This window comes from Meleagris gallopavo, chromosome 14, assembly GCF_000146605.3.
Source record: "Meleagris gallopavo isolate NT-WF06-2002-E0010 breed Aviagen turkey brand Nicholas breeding stock chromosome 14, Turkey_5.1, whole genome shotgun sequence".
NCBI lineage: Eukaryota > Metazoa > Chordata > Aves > Galliformes > Phasianidae > Meleagris > Meleagris gallopavo.
The window spans coordinates 453,895-471,040 of record NC_015024.2 but is presented as its reverse complement, the minus strand read 5'-3'; the positions used below and the strand labels follow the sequence as shown (position 1 = coordinate 471,040).

Sequence of the window (17,146 nt, the reverse complement as noted above, 5' to 3'; positions counted from 1 at the left end):
GAGGCGGCGGCGGGCGAGGACGGCGAGGAGCCTCTGCGGAGCGCGCGGGTCCTGGGCTCCGAGCTCGTGGAGACCTACACGGTAATGGCCGCGGCCGTCGTTCCGTGCCGTTTCCCGAGGAAATCACGCGATGTGGGGCGGCGTTGGCGTTCGGCGGTGCTTCTCCAAGGGGAAGAGGGGGGAAGAGGCGGTCAGCGGTGTTTGTTGTTGGGAAGGAGCTCGGGTTTTGGTTTCTCACTTCTGTTTTTCGACGGGGTGCGTTGTAGCGGAGCTGTGTTGTTGTCACGAAGCCGCTGATGGCACAGCACGCATTGCAGCACCGCCCTGCTTTATGTAAGGCCAGCCGCGAGCTGCGGGCCGCGCCTGGCGGAGCGCGGCGTGACCGGGGCACCGGGGAGCGGCGATGCTGCAGGACAGTGCCTGTAAATCCGTCTGAACGGCTTCCCAGAGAAAACTTAGAGCCGTTTTTGTGCATCATAGGGCGCAGAACGCGCACAGCTGTAGCACACGAGGAGTGTAACGGCTCTCTGAACTGCCCGCCTCTAAAACGTCTTTGTTTGGGGACGGCTGTCGAGAGGTGAGGAGCTGTGGGCAGGCGGTGGGCTGCTACGGGATGCGTGTTCACGAGAGCTGTGCTGCTCGGGTTGTGGTTCATCCCCGAGCAGTGTTGTCCCAGTGCCATGCTGAGACATGCAGCTTGCTGTCTGGATGCTTCCATGCCAGGCGTGCGCCGTGATTCAGAGTTGTTAGTGTTGATGTTGAGGATTTTCATCAGTATTTTACGGTACCCGTGCAAGAGAAATTAAAGTGAATTTGAAGAAATGTCCAAGTGTTACCTGCCTGTTGCTGTGCTGGAGGTTACAGGCAGGGGAAGGGAAGAGCTAGCTGCTTTGGTGCACAGAGTACTATGGTGGTACCCTAGGCAAGGCCATCAGCTTGCTGGATGGAGCTGTAGTTCAGGCTTATGGCTTTGCAGGTAGTGCTCAGCAAATCAGCTGGTGGTTGGGGCTAGCAGCCTTGTTCACAGAAGTCTTACTTTTAAAGATTTCTAATGAGTGGAGCTCTGGGAATGTCATGCTATTTTGATGTCGCTTTGCTTGGGTGCTTTAAAAGTAGCCCATTAGGAAGGGAAGTTTTACAAGTAATTGATCCTGGTTTTGATTGTCTTGCTGCTGGTTTGAGGGAGTCAAGACATTGGGCTTCCCTGTTTGTACAGTCATGAAGAGTGTTAGCAGGACTGCAAGCCTGCAGCAGTTTGTATGAGAGAGCCTAAGCAATTAGATATAGGTGTGATTTTAAATGAAGACAAAAATGATTTATAAAATGATTGACAAAGTGAAATGGTTTGCAAAAATGGGCATTTGTTTTGTTTTAAAATTGAGTTGTGCTGCAATAAGGACCTTACAGTGACCTGTAGTGCAGCAGAAGTAAAAGGTGTAAGAGTCAGTCACATCTGTTAAAGGTGAGAAAGGAAATACTGGTGGCAGACTGCATCATTAGCCATAAAAGATAGCATCCGTTGTCCTTCTATCCTTATCTTTGAAAGAGTCTTTTATTTTGGCACTGATGCTTGCTATTGTACTCTGTATTTCAGAGTTTATAATCTCACAGAAGGGGGCTTTATTTTAATGGCATCTGGATGATGGTTGAGGTGTTAAACCTGTAAAATATATGGGAAAACCCACAGTTCTTCATTATCTTGAAAGTATTTTTCAAATGTAGTTCTTGCTGGAACTGCTAGGTAGGAAGGCAAGGTATGGATTAATCCAACAGAGAAGATAGACACTTATTGACAGTGTTTCTGTTGGGTTAGAAAAGCGTGAGCACCTTTACTGAGTATTTCCCCTGTGTGCTAGTTGGATTAGGTGCTGACTGAAGACTGGCAGATTGCTAGAAAGCCCCAAAGCTGCCAACGCTTCATTTGTTTCTTTCTGTGCATTTGTTTGGCCTAAAATCGTTTTCCTGCCTTTCTTGTCTTGTGCGGCTGTTTTTAATATAAGCTTTGATAATTAATGAAAAGTCTGTGGCTTCCTCAGATGGGTGTAAGCGAAGTGCCTGAGGAGGCAGGGAGGAGCAGATGGATCACAGCTCTGCAATGTGGGACCTGCTGGCTGCGGTTGCACCTGTGCCCTGGGCTGTGGGTGTAGGCAGCTCTGTCAGGCACTTGTTTTCTCTCAGTGGTACGGAAGTTTGTGGAGTTGTAAGGAGGATATTGCGAAAAGGCAAGTTCTCTGTACAAAGCAAGATGAACAAGGCTGTGCAGCTGTGCAGGCAAACACAGACAAAAAGGAGTCTGAGATCACCAGTGTTCGTTAACAGCTGGGTTAGAAGCTATACATTTAATTTTACATAAGCAATTCACTTCATTAGATTGAGGAAGATAAAAGGCGTGCTGGAAGGGAGTGAGTGCTGCCCACGGAGGTGTGGATGCCCCATCCCTGGAGGCATTCAAGGCCAGGCTGGATGTGGCTCTGGGCAGCCTGGTTTGCTGGTTGGCAACTCTGCACACAGCAGGGGGATTGAAACTAGATGGTCCTTTTCAACCCAGGCCATTCTATGAGTCTAACTATGAGAAGCTTGATGTAATGGGTAAGAAAACAATGAAAAAATATAGTGCTAGATATGATAACAACATGTAGAAAGACTTACAAAATGTATTACACTTAAGAATTTAGTGAAGGAGGGACTGGGAAGTAGGCTTCCAGGTTGAAAACCTGTGGGTGTGAATGCTTTCCTGTTTAGCTGCAGAGTAATGCAGTTTGTCATAAATGCAGGTGGAGATTTCACATGGTAATGCCTGGGAGGAGGTGCAGCATGGTTTCATCTCCCCATGTGTGCCTGCCAGCAGGTGGCTTGGTGGCTAGACTGACATTCACCAATCTTGAACTGTTGGCCACTCAATTAAATGAAAATGTCACTAGATATCTGGCTTTCTTTAAAAGCCCAGTTTGTTTTTTTTGCTCTAGAATGAATTGAAACAAGGCTTTGGATCATGCAAGTCTGTTTCATTGGTGTTCCTCAAGATAGTGGCAGTTTGAAGATGAGTGTGCAGTCTGTCTGAGGGCTGGGGCTGTATGGCTGGTTGCAGTGGGGAGTGCTGTGAGGAGTTGGCTCGTCTGTTAAAGGCAGATGTTTCAGATGTTTTCCTGACCAGACTGTTCATTTGGCTCAGTGCTCTGTTTCTGGAAGTGCTCAAGGCTTGTTATTTTGATAAAAGCTTTCATGGAACCTTTGTTGTATGCTTGCTTTGTATTGAATGCAGAGAGGAAGCTCCTAGCTTTGTTGTCTCATGAGTTTGCAGTTGGGAGCTATAGTTTACTGGGTTTTCAATATCTCATCTAAGGTTTTATTCATTGCACTTTCAGTCTGTGTTGTATTTAGCTATGCTGCTTGATCTGCCATAGTTTAAAAATAACTAGTATTCTTATGGCTTATGTGCATAGTACTGCTGTGGTTCTGAATTGAATCTGATGATTTCTTTGAGTCCCACCGTGCTTTTTCCTCAGGCATATGAGGAACTGCTGACACTCAGGTTATTCCTCTTTTGATTTGTCATCAGCAAAGTAAATAATCCTGACCGGCGGTTTCTCAACACAACCAGCCTGGAAATCATATGCAGGCCTTAATTGAAACTAATTCTTGTAGGCATTCATCTGCATTTGCAGCACTCACCCAAACACTGACGTGTCCTTCTCTGTACGCACCAGTCAGGCATCTTGATGTGCTGCTCTGTAGGACATGTTTTGTTCAGCAAGTCTGTGCGTCAGGTGCATCTCATACCAATTATGTTTTCTGAAGCAGCTTCATTTCTAAAATGCAAGAGGCATTCTGTTTAATGCGTGACACCCTCCTGGTCTTGGCTAGCAGTGAGTGCTAACTGGCTGCCTTTTATGTAACAAATTGAAAATTTACTCTGGTTTTCATTTCTTCAAGTGGAATTACCAGCAAGTGTGCTTCATTCTCATGGTAGCAATGAATCATGTCTGAGTTATCTGTGATGGGGAAACAAGTTATCATTTGTACTAAATGTTTTCAAGATTTGATTAAGACAACTTCACTCCTTGGAAAATATAAGCTGGATAAGTTTAACGTATTGCTTCCATGCAGATATACAACTAACTGTACTGATCCTTTTCTGCTTTCTACTTTGTGTTTTCTTTTCTGCATGTAAAGTTTCTTTGGGATTGCCTTACTTCTGGTTTGCCCAAAGGTGAATTGTGCACTTACTGCACAAACAGTAGTGCTCAATAGGGAATGTCACTTGCAATGAAAATCCTGTGTTCTGCTTTTGCTACATATGATGTTTAAAATATCTTTGTCTAAGTAAGCGTTGGTTTGGTTTAGGGAATTATAAGTATTTGGGTGCAATTGTAGTGATCAGGAAGCTAAATGTTTTATTGTGAAAGGAATTAAACAGTTAATGCCCAACCAACTGGCGGATTCACCTGGATTTCTGGGAAGTTCAGAACAGGATTCCTGCCTAACTGTGAAGTGGGAACAGGATGCTTGCCAGACTCCTGTGCCTGCTCTGCAGCTTGGTAGATTGAAAAAGGGATGCTACTAACTCAGGCTTGTGGACCTAGCTATCAATTCTGACTTGGCTACTAGAAACATTAAGAAATGATTTAGAACTCTTGTTTGCTTCAGCTTTTGGATTGCAAGAATAACCTGGCTTCAAAAGAAGCAGCAGCTGCATTCTTTTGTTGTGGAGCAGCCTTGTGCATGGTATTAGATGTCCTACCTCAGCAAAATCATCTTAGAGTTTGGATTAGCTTTTAAGTTAACTGCAAGATTAGACTGAGATTAGATTCCACGTGCTTTGTATGTAGCCTTATAGTGTACCTGTTGACTTTTGTTTAAAATGCTTTGCAAGTTCCTTTGCTTACTTCACGTTTTTGTTTCAGGTGTACATCATTCAGGTCAGTGTTGGCAGTCATCAGTGGACAGTCAAACATCGCTACAGTGATTTCCATGACCTACATGAAAAGGTAAGGATCTTAAAACTGTGGCCTTAGTCTTTTACAGAAGCAGTTCTGTTGTATAAGACATCTTTTCTTCCCTCAGTAGCAATGGAAATGTCTATTAGATAGCACTGCACTAAGTCCTTTTTGATTGAGCAATATTAACTGTGCATGTTACACTCCCCTTTTGAACTGTGAGAAATAAGCCTGAATAATTATAGCCTCAAACAGAAACTTGTGTCTATGTTCCGTTGCTGCTTCTGTGTAACCACACATAGGAAGTAATAAGCCTTGTCTTTGTCTTTCAGCTCGTCTCAGAAAAGAAAATAGATAAAAACCTGCTACCTCCAAAGAAGATTATTGGAAAAAATTCCAAAAGTCTGGTGGAGAAGAGGCAAAAGGAATTAGAAGTCTATCTGCAAACTCTTCTAGTCAAGTTCCCTGTTACTGTTCCAAAAGTTCTGTCACACTTCTTACACTTCCATTTTTATGTAAGTTTTGTTTTTAGTGTATAAGAAAGCGGTCCTGAGTGTTCCTTCCTTAGTTCTCCAACTGAGAGGGAATTTCATGCAGTCTTTTTCAGAATAACTGGAACTCTTTTTCAGCCTTTTGCGTAATATAGTGAAAACATTAAGTTGTTGCCTTTTTTCTTTACACCAACGTCTTTGCAGTAGGTACAGTCCCTACCCACACTACTTGTCACCATAGTAAGATCAGAAGATCCCTAGTAGAATAGTTGGAAGCAGTGAATAAATCTGCAGCTGAATTGGTTGTTAGGCTGAAGTCAACAGCGCTGGCTCTCAGAAGGAACCTTATGTAATTGATCCACTTCCTCCCCCGCTCAGCGGTAATGGGCAGAGCTGTGGTTCACTCTGAAACAGTTTCCAGTAGACTAAATGAAGAAAAACAGCACTTCTGTAGGAGAGCATGCTAATGGGGAGGCCCCTGGAGACATTGCTCCTTCCAGCTGACGGTGTTACAGTAAGGAGGAAAGAAGCCACGGCTTTCATGTTCATATTGCAAATTGTTCGTTTGTCTCTTGTGCATCATTAACTTTTTTTGCAGTACTGCTTCATACTGCAAGGGAGAGAGTGGACTTTTTATTGAGAGGAAAATGCACTGGAGAGAGCTGAGTGGAATGAAAGAGCGGTAATTGCTCTGGCATGGTGGCTGAGATTGCCTTTTGTAGTTTTTTATGAAGGCTTCAGAAATGAGTCGCAAATGGTTCATTAGGTATGTTGATTAAGCCTTAGCAACAAATTAAAAACTATTGAAGTTGCATCATGTGAATATGCATAAGCATCTTGGTTAGAATTCAGACTTAAACTCAGCAAAACTGTGGGTTTGGTCCATAGCATTACTAATACCCTGCAAAGTTGATCGAAAAGCACTAAGAGTGTATGATGACTGAGTCCTCTAAATGAATTAGAGGTATTAAATTTATTAAAAATGTGCATGATGACGTAGGAACAGTTCTGATCAGGTGGAACAAGCTTTCTGATGACTGAAAAGTTGCTTTTTTTTTCCTCTGGCTGTTCTTTCTTAAGTGATATTCTGATGTTTCGTTAATGTTTCAGTGCAGCAGCTCCAACAAAGTTTCTTTTATGCAGGCTGAACTTCTTCCTATTCCTTGCCCTGTTTTTCAGCTGATTTTTTTTCCTTTGCTGTAGTGTTCCTGCTTTTGTAAGACTTTTCCAAAGATCTGGCATTATTTGTGTATGAAAGCTTCTCTATTTCTGTATTTTAGAAGCAAAGGTGTTGCTTACTCTGCATTTTGTTGGTTGAGGGGAATGGAGATTGATGTATAAACTCCAACTTAATTGTTTTTGCTTGGAGCTTACAAATATTTACAGAAAAAAGTTAACTATTTAGCAGTAAAGCTAAATATTTGCCACAACTATTCTGCTGGAAAATAATCTTCCTGTAGAACTTTGATCTTTTTAAGTATGTCAGATGACCTACATGTTCTCTTGAGACAGTAAAATCACTGCTCTTGCCTTGGTAGCTTGGATAGAAAGGCTGCTATAGTTCCTCTTCTTGTAGTGTTTCCAATAGGGATTGCTTAATTTTATTTCCCTGGTTAATGGAACTATATGAAGTAGAAATAAATGGCTTATCTTAAATATATTTAAAACACTTTGAAGCCCATATGTATTGGAGATGTGAAGATTTGGGGACTGTCTTGGGCAGAGTGACCATGAAATTGTAGAATTCTCTATTCTTGGTGATACCGGAAAGGTGACCAGCAAAACCGCTGTCCTGAACTTCCAGACTTCGACCTGTTCAGGACACTTGTTGCGAGGGGTCCCTTGGGAGTCACTCCTTAAGGGGAGTGAGGTCCAGGAAATCTGGATACTCCTCAAGATGGAAATCTTAAAGGCACAAGAACAGGCTGTCCCTGAGTGCCGTAAGGTGAGAGCCATAGGGGAAGAAGACTGGTGTGGATGAGCAGGGAGCTATTGTTGAGACTCCGGAAGAAAAAGAGAGTCTGTGCCCTCTGGAAGAAGGGGCAGGCTACTTGGGGAGATTACAAGGAAGTTGCGAAGTTATGCAGGAAGGAAGTTAGGAAGGCAAAAGCCCAACCTGAACTCAAATTGGCCACTGCAGTAAAAGGGAATAAGAAATCCTTTTACAAATATATCAACGGTAAGAGAAGAACCAAGGAGAATTTCCATCTTTTACTTGATGCAGCAGGGAATGTGACCACTGAGGATAAGGAGAAGGATGAGGTCCTCAGCACCTTCTTTCATCTGCCTTTAATAGGCAAATCAGTTATCCTCAGGGCACTTTCCCTGATCTGGAAGTCTGGGATGCTACACAGAATACACCCTGGTGATTCAGGTGGAGACAGAGCTCCTCCTCCATCTGGACTGTCACAAGTCTATGGGGCTGGTTGGGCCCCTAGGGTGCTAAGGGAGCTGGTGGGGGTGATTGCCAAGCCTCTGTACCATTTACCAGCACTCCTGGTTATCTGGAGAGGTCCCAGAGGATTGGAGCTTGCTGATGTGACTCCCATCTACAAGAGGGCCAATGCCATTCTGGTGTGCACTAGAAATAGTGTGGCCAGCAGGAGCAGGGAGGTGATCATCCCTCTGTATTCAGCAATGATGCAGCTGCACCTTGAGTGTTGTGTTCAGTTTTGGGCCCCTCGCTACAAGAAAGACATCAAGGCCACGGAATGTGTCCAGAGAAGGGCAACAAAACTGGTGAGGGGTCTGGAGCACGAGTTTTGTGAGGAGCAGCTGAGGGAGGTGGGACTGCTTAGTCTGGAGAAGGGGAGGCTCAGGGGAGACCTCATTGCACTCTACAACTTCCTGAAGGGAGGCTGTGATGAGGAGGGGTTTGGCCTCTTCTCCCAAGCAACAAACAGGACCCGAGGAAATGGCCACAGTTGTACCAGAGGAGGTTTGGGTTAGACATAAGGAAAAGCTTTTTCTCTCAGACAGTGGTCAGGCACTGGAATGGCTGCGCAGGGAGGTGGTGGAGTCGCCGTCCCTGGCAGTGCTCAAGAGACGTCTGGATGAGGAGCTGTGAGATCTGGTTTAGTGCTTGTGGTAGCAGTGGTGGTGGGAGGATGGCTGGACCAGAAGATCTCGCAGGTCATTTCCAACCTTGTGATTCTATGATTGTAGGGAATGGTCAGGTACAACTTGGCAAGGCGTTGCAGTTCCAAGTGGTAGCAATGCAGAACGTCACATCTCGGCACTGAGCAGAATTCTGTGGAGATACAGGGGTGCTTATTTTGTTGCTGTCTAATATTTTGTCATTTGAAGAGATTTGGTTTAACTTGCAGATATGAACTTTTGCATGAAAATAGAGTGCCCAGAAACTACTGGTCGGAAGCACCTGCAAACAATGGAGCTTCTGTGGGGTTGAAGCATGTAAATAGTTGGAGCTAAGACAGAAGTCTCTTGTGAGTTTGACAAAGGAACAGAGTGGCTTTTTTTTTGTATGCTAGTCACCATGCCATCCAATTTATAATCTTGTTTTAATTATAAACATATACAGATATCTTCTGTGTGTCTCAGGTGATGAAAGAGAATGTGAGCAGGCTAGATGGGTGTAACTGGTTGGTTCAAAGAAGAGGTGGTAGTTTGGAATGCAGCTCCTTCTAGCTTGTTTCTGGCACAGCAGTGTGGAGGCTTTGTTCATCCTCTGTGAGTGGGGTGTCAGTTATATTAAGAATGTGCTTTTCTAAAATGCTCGCCTCTTGAAATGAGCTGAAGTGTTTCAGATGCCTTGTGAATTTATTCTCTCCTTACAAATGGAGGGATTTGTCAGTGAAGCAAACGCACCAGATACTCATTTCATGATCTATACTGTCTGTTTACACTGCAGCTATGTTAAAATCTATCTAAAAACTATCACAAATGGTTTTGTTTGATGCCTTGTGTGCCTTTGAGAGCGAGCTGATGGAAGTGTTGAGAACAATTTGTGGGCTTGCAGAAAAGGTGTGTTTTCTTTTATGGAGAGAAGTATGTTTGGATAGGAAGTGCACTAATCTTTGTGCACCTTCAAATTTAGAAGGAAGAAATTCCTGCATTGGGGGTTCAGTGTTTTGTTTTCTTTCTGGAGCTGTCGGTGTCTGGAGTGGAAGCTGAGCAAGTAAGTCCAGAAAGGTAGAGAAGAAGGTGGAGGATGGGAAAGTGGTCTCTTGCTTTCTGCAGTGAGCTTAATAGAATGTTGAAATTCACAAGCTGAATTATTTTCTCTTCCTTCTAGGCTTCTTCATGGATTGATGTTTTTTTGTCTTACTGACACTCAAAATCTTAGTTACTGTGTTGTTTTGTGGTTTTTGTTTGATTGGAGAATATTCTTACTTAGCTTCTTCATAGCTGAGATTTCTTTCAAGCTAGGCTGAGATGATAAGTAATAGGTGCTGTAGCTGCTGTTGTACTTTTAATGCATGCAGAATCTGTTAATTAAATGTAGTGCAATGTATTCCATCTTGGAAATAAAAAATGTATGAAATAACTGATTTGGGATCATAGTTAAAGAGAAATCAGTAAGACACAGTCACAGTTCCATTGTATTATTTTACATTGTGCCCTGTAGCAAAAAGGGAAAGCAGCAAAGGTGCACATTGAAAAATTGTAATTAGAAGTATATAAATGACATCAAGTTACAATGATTTATTCTTTGCAGGAGATCAATGGGATCACTGCTGCTTTGGCTGAAGATCTCTTTCACAAAGGTAAATAACTTGGAAGAATTAGCTGTGAGTGAAACGACAGTTTTCCTCTATCTGCGTGCATTCATGCACCTATGGTATTTAATTTCCAGACAAATACAGATCTGAGTTTTTGATATGTAAAGATTAAAAGGATAAGCTGTGGTACTGCCAATTAGAAGCTTTCATTAGACTTCTCGTCTTGGTGTAGGGAAGTTTGGTGTGTATCAGTGAGTGCTGAGACAGAGTGCAATAAATGCACTTTACATATCCAAATACTGCTATTCCAGAATTTGGGAAATGGGAGACCTGTCAGTTAAATAAGGTACTACAGCTGGCAGATGAAAATGGGATGCACTTCCTATACCTGCAATAGCTCTGACTGTTCAGTTAACAGAGGAGGTTTGGAATGATTAAACCATGCTTGTTTTGGCTCTAAGAATATGCTAGGTAGATGTGGCTGTTCCGGATGGCTGAGGCAATAGTTGAAGCATGTTTCAGAGTGCTGTTCCAGATTTTCTGGCTCAAAATTAACTTCAGATACTGCCATTTCAGAGGGTCCACTCAGCAAATGTTGGAACATTATGGCAGTTGCTGAAGAAATGTGTCCTGTCTTTGTAGCCCATGCAGTCTCACTGCTGTATATGAGTATATTCTCCCTTTTCTATGCAGATGATCTCTTAGGCTCGCTCCCCCTGAAGCCAAAGGGAATTGTGTTTTTTAGCATTTCTGAGAACTCAGCTTATCATGAGAGATGGTGCTCACTTGTCTGAGTCAATCTGATGTCCCTAAAGGGAAGAGGGATTCATTCCGTGTGTTCTGCTGTGCTCCATGTTAACTCTTCAGGTGCCTCCCTGGAGGGGATGCTGTTTTCTACTGTTTAATGATAGTTCTGTAGTAAAACAAGATTTTACAAATATCAGATGGTGCGTTTATGTCCAGGGAGCTTCCATTGGTTTTAATGTGATGAAAGATCTGTTCTCAGAGAAACTGTTTGCTGTAAGCGAGCATTTAGGCAAAATTGCTAAAACTGCAAGAATTATTGTTTGGATAAACAAAAACTGCTTTTTCTGAATGGATTGAAGCTTTTTAGAAGCTTGATATCTTTTAGATTGTGTGAACTTTGATTGTACTTCTGTGAAGGAGGGAAATATTAGCCATTAGTTGCACTAGGAGCTTCAGGCTTGTATTACAGATGCCTATTTGAACAGCTATGTTCTGGTTTAAAACTCTAATTAAACTGTTCAAAGTGGCAAAAAAAGGGAGCTGTTTTGGTATGTCAGTCTTGAGCTTTTAAAGCATGAAACAGTTGTTTCCTCTCTAACCTGAGATTTTCCATGTACCATTTATTCTTTATAATCACTGAAGTAGTGCAGCTCACTGCAGCAATGTGTTTAATGTCATACTCTTGTTTTTCAGGAGAGCAGTTGTTAATGGCTGGAGAAGTCTTTACCATTAGACCACTGCAGTTATATGCTGTCACTCAACAGTTGCTACAGGGGAAGCCTACGTGTGCTAATGGAGATGCCAAAACAGACCTAGGTCATATTCTAGATTTCACTTGTAGGCTCAAGTATTTAAAGGTGAGCTATACGTGCACAGATATTGGAGACATTGTTCCTACCAGCCTTTGACATGATTCTTAGCAAACTTTTGGAGCATAGTTTGAATGTACAAGAGCTTTTACTGATAGTAAACCCCAACGATCATGTAGAAGTTCACATTAAATACGCTTGTTCTGCCAATTTGAAATACGTGTGTAGTTCTCTAACAAAAATGCTGATTTGCTGTGTGATGTGCTCTTTTCAGCAGCTCTCTCTGTAGGGTCATGCTCACAAAATGTGGGTGCTGGTAGGACTGTGTGGATAAGTATTACTTTCTCAGCCTTATATTCTTTGACTGTATCTGTAGGAACACACACGTGTGTATGTATGTATGCTTGTATGAATATAAATTCTGTCCTTTTTCTTGTCTTTATTTTTGACTATCTGAAAAAAAAAAATGCCCAACACAAGCCCTCACTTTCGTAGTTGAAATTGACCTTGAAGCTCTAGCTAAAATGCATGTCAGAATAAATGTAAGATAGCCTCAGAACAGATAGCACTTAACAAGTAGTAAAAACACCTGTGGAAAGGATTTCCCTGAGTAACAAGCAGAGAAAGCTTCACTGGAAACCTAACAAGCTGCAAAACCACACTTCTACAGCTTTTCCTGTTGCTCTTCAGCTGCCTTTGCCATTCTCTGATTGCACAGAATTCTCAGAACTGAGGATTCACTGGCTGGAGAACAGCACTGTTAGAAAAATTGCCATCTTCAGCATTTCTGACCTTTGTGAACATTTGAGAGTTCTTTCAGAGCTTGCGTGGCTCAGATTGGACCAGAGAAAACCTTGAAGATTTCTCCCCAAATTGTATTCACACAATACATTAAGGAAACAGCCCTTCTTTTTTTGTGCTGCTAGTGTTCTCCAGAGGCCAGACTCCAATGGGCACATGGAAATTTTTAGATGCAATTTTATTAGATGTGCATCAGTGGAGTGCTGTGTTTTCTCCAAACCTGTATTGTCAGTGCTCTGAACTTTTCCCTTTGTACTGGAATGGAAGGCAGTTCTGCCTTAAAAGAAACAGGTGTTTGAGAGAAGTTCTTTTCAGAGGATGTGGCTTTGCTGTGTTCAGCTCAGCACTGAAGCCTTGGTTTGTCTTGCCAATGGTGTCTCTTTTTTCCCCGTGCTCAGTGTGCTACAAAATACAAACACAAGGTGGCAGTTCTGAAATGTGTTGTGATGAGTTGTATTATCCTATGTGTCCCTAAAACTCTGTTCTTAAATGTTGATAACCAGGTCACTGGAACAGGAGGACCTTTTGGAACCAGCAACATACAGGAGCATCTCTTGCCATTTGATCTATCTATTTTTAAATCACTTCATCAAATAGAGGTATGACTGAGGTACTGCTTGCTTATACAGGCCCTGAATCCAAGCTCTGCTGCGTATGTCTTAACACTGATAACTGTATCCTTAGACTTGGTGCTAGAAATGGAGAGTGCGATCTTCAGATGGAACCTTTCTTTAGAGACTATTTTTTTAACAACTCTTGGAAATAGGGATGCCAAGACTACCTTGGACTGTGTATTCAAAAAGAATGAGATTTCCAATATATACCTAGATAGAGCTGCTTTTCATTGTTTTGAATATCTTACAGCTGTATTGTAAGGTGATCTGTTATTACAGTGTTTTTTATTTGTAAACCACCAAATGTGTGAAAATATCCTGACATTCAATTTGTAAAAGTAGAATTTGGGATATAGTGCTTCTTGCTCAATGTTTAGAGTGTTTTCAGTGGTGTACTTTTACTGCAAATGAAGTTTCAGTTTAGTGAATATCTTCTGAAATATTTTCCTCACCACTTCAAATCTTTCTAGAGAAAGAATAACCTACTTTGTACCCTTTTATGGCGTCTCATTTGTACTGCTATTTCTGGTCTGGTACGGGTAACAGAGTGGAGAACATGATACTGAGGCTTCTTGCTCCTTCTTCCATGTATTTTCTTGTTCTAGCATTTATGATTTTGTACAAATTAAAATTTCCTTCTAAAACAGATAAATCATTGTGGAGGAAAGCTTATCAGAGGGCTGACTTCTTCGAAGCACACTCTAGCCACAATGAGTGTTCGATTTTCAGCAACATCGATGAAGGTAGGAGTGAGTTCCTCTTTCTGGTGCATGTTTAAAGCACATGCCAAAATAACATTTGTATTGTGGAAACATCCACTTGGAGAGCATGTACTTTTCTGTGTTGCTTGCACAGACTGTTTTTACAACCATTGATCTTGAAAGGATTTGCTAATCTTTCTGTATCTCAACTTTTTTTAGCACGTGGAAGAGTTGTGTACATGTGTCCTCTAGAGGAACATTTGTGATGTCTTTATTGGAATGTTCATGTAGAACTGAATTTTTACCTCTTCTTTTCTCTGTGCTTTGGTTTGGTAAGGGATATATATTTAGCATAACTTTCCATCCTTATGTTGTTTCATATTCTCCAGTTTGATTGGCTGCTAATATTGGTATTCCTGTAGATCTAAAAATTCCTGACCCAGCTAGCTCACTTGTTAAGACCAACAGCTTTAGTCTAGATGAATGAAGTTTAGAAGCTTTCCTTACAGAATGCTTGGACGACTGTCAAAGTGGATTGCTCTCACTGAAGACATAACATTTTACTATGCTCATCTCAAATAGGAAATCCTGGTGCCTGAGGCTTCAGAGTTTGATCAGTGGGAGCCAGAGGGTGCATCAGCAAGCTGTCCAGTGACAGCAGTTATTCCAACTTGGAGAAATTTAACAACTTTGGATATGAGTCACAATAACATCTCTCAAATTGATGATTCAGTGGTAAGAAATTTTTTATTTTTAAAGTATATCTGGTCTTCTGAGGCACATTTCAGTAGCAAGGATTTTGCATTTGCTTTATATCTCTTTTTTTCAGTTGCACTTTTTTTTTAAATGTTGGTTAGCTGCCCTCATTAATACTTAGGATAATTTTTCTTTGACTACCTTGATATTTTCTTTGCTGTGGGAGAAAAGTTTGTCATTGTGTGCAGTAAGTAATGCTTTCATGAATGCTGACTTCTTGAAGCATGTTCTTTTTTCTTTTTAAAACAAAACTCCTGTTAGGTTCAACTTCAGAGTGTTATCAGGGCAGAAACTTCCTATGTTTAAACTTGTGGTCTGGTGGTAGCCTTTTTGCCATCAAAACAGTATGAAGAGCATGGAAACTGGATTCAGTATTTTTGACAGTCTCTTAGTTTTATGTTTGATAATTCAGCTCTTAAGGAGAAAAAAAAGATTGGCTTTCATCACAAGAATGTGTCAAATATGAACGTAGGTTGTTTTTTTTAACTTTTGCTATTCCTGTGAAGAAGGAAATAATTACTTCTGTAAGCTATAGATCACATACTAGCAGTGCAGTTCTCTTGTTCAGAATTTTTTGTGATACTGTTTTCTGTAAGAGCCATTTTCATTTCTTCTGCTGCACTGTCATAACCATTGCTTTTTTTTTTTGAGGCAAATCCTTAGGAACTGTGCACAGATTGATAGTTTTCTTTACCTTTTCCTTCCCATCAGCTAATGAAACAAATCTGGTCTGATTTATGAGCTAAAATGTTTCACCACAGGCATTTTTTTCATCCTCTAGAAATTAATTCCAAAGATTGAATTCCTGGATTTGAGTCACAATGGAGTGTCACTCGTAGAAAACTTACAGGTAAGCGATGCTTTTGAAGGTCAGTTTTTCTTTTCAGACTGCTTAGAGAACAAATACTTCAGAGTTCTGTTGCTCATTTTCTTATGAAAAATTGTTTAAGCCCAAGTTGCTTATCCCTTGTAATATCCCAATATCCTTACAATGCACTGTATGATTTAATTTCTTTGCCAATACTGACATATTTGTATTCATTGCAGCTGTATCTCTGGGTCAGTTTAAGAGCAGTTGAGGGAATTTCCATTTGACAGGCTTAACCCTATGTCCAGTGTGAAAAATACTGTTGGACAAGAAGTGAGCAAGCTGTAATGGTGTTTCTGATACTGTTGAACTTTAATGTATTGTGTGTGATGGATGTTCTTTGTTTTTGTAGCATCTTTATAACCTCGTTCATCTGGACTTATCCTACAACAAACTTGCATCACTGGAAGGTGTTCACACAAAACTAGGAAACATCAAAACTCTGAATTTAGCAGGAAATCAGCTGGAAAGTCTGTATGGTCTTAACAAACTTTACTCGTTAGTCAACTTGGATCTCAGCAGCAACAAAATAGAACAGGTAACTGTTGAGTTTTCAGTACGAAACTGAATTGTAGTTTGGAACGCAAACAGTATCTTTTAGTGGGAAAAACTGCAAATAAATCCAACTGTAATTATTTTTTGCCTGCTATCATGAGTTGTAACTTGGGCAAGAAACGCTCAGTGAGCATGCTGATTTTCATTTATCTGACTTGTTAATTTATTTATAAACTTTCAGATTGATGAAGTTAAAAATATAGGAAGCCTCCCATGCTTAGAGAAGGTGGTCTTATCCAGCAATCCATTGAGCATCATCCCTGATTACCGGACCAAAGTACTTGCTCAGTTTGGAGACAGAGCCTCAGAGGTAAGCCACAGCTTCTTTCTTTGAAGCTGGTGCCTGAAGAAGCTTTTTTAAAGCGTGGTAAGTAAAGCAGTGTGAGTGTTACCCCAGCAGAAGAAAGAAATGGAGCTGTTGGAGAGGGTCCAGAGGAGGACCATGGAGATGATCAGATGGCTGGAGTGCTTCTCCTACAAGGGAGCTGGGGAGTGTTCAGCTTGGAGAAGAGAAGGCTCTGGGGAGACCTCATTGCAGCCTTCCAGTGCTAATTAGGAGCTTATACAGAGGGGGGGAGCCTGACTTTTGTGTATGGCCTGATATTGGCAAGAACAAGGAAGAATGGTTTTAAAATAAAAGAGAGGAGACTTCGCTAAGATGTTAGTTGGAAATTCTTTACTCAGAGGCCCTGGTACCGCTGCCCAAAGCTATGGGTGCTCCATCCCTGGAGGTGTTTGAGGCCATGCTGAGTGGTGCTCTGGGTAGCCTGAGCTGGTGGGTGGCAACCAGCTGATGGCAGGGGGGTTGGAAGTAGGTAATCATCGAATTGTTAAGGTTGAAAAAGACCCCTGGGATCATCAAGTCCAGATGTCAACCCAGTAGTGCAATGCCTGCTAAACCAAGTCTATAAGTGTCACATCCCATTAAGGTCTCCTCCAACTCAAGCCATTGTGTGATTCTGAGTCTAAAATCCAATGGATTTTTAGTGTGAATTCGAAAAGGTCTTCAGAGGACAAAAGAATGCTGATGTTATTCTACTCCACTCCTCACTCCTGGATCTGAATGGATCTTTATTGTCTTCAGTGGATTAATAACCATTATGTTAGTATTGAAACAGCTGTGCTAAAAGGGTACTGAGTAAGCTTAACCATTTGAGTCTACATTAAATTCAAATCAGCTTGGAG

General features: G+C 41.6%; 1 protein-coding gene across 1 annotated transcript in view; it reads left to right on the top strand.

Annotated features, from left to right (window-relative positions):
- Nucleotides 1–17,146, top strand: part of NISCH (nischarin) — a 31,829-nt gene that overhangs the window by 838 nt on the left and 13,845 nt on the right. Inside the window, exons 2-12 of the mRNA XM_010718279.3 lie at nucleotides 4–81; nucleotides 4,905–4,988; nucleotides 5,270–5,452; nucleotides 10,107–10,155; nucleotides 11,551–11,714; nucleotides 12,971–13,066; nucleotides 13,729–13,824; nucleotides 14,365–14,517; nucleotides 15,320–15,388; nucleotides 15,759–15,944; nucleotides 16,143–16,271. Coding sequence (XP_010716581.1) covers nucleotides 4–81; nucleotides 4,905–4,988; nucleotides 5,270–5,452; nucleotides 10,107–10,155; nucleotides 11,551–11,714; nucleotides 12,971–13,066; nucleotides 13,729–13,824; nucleotides 14,365–14,517; nucleotides 15,320–15,388; nucleotides 15,759–15,944; nucleotides 16,143–16,271 — 1,287 coding nt within the window. The remainder of the gene's footprint in view (nucleotides 1–3; nucleotides 82–4,904; nucleotides 4,989–5,269; nucleotides 5,453–10,106; nucleotides 10,156–11,550; nucleotides 11,715–12,970; nucleotides 13,067–13,728; nucleotides 13,825–14,364; nucleotides 14,518–15,319; nucleotides 15,389–15,758; nucleotides 15,945–16,142; nucleotides 16,272–17,146) is intronic.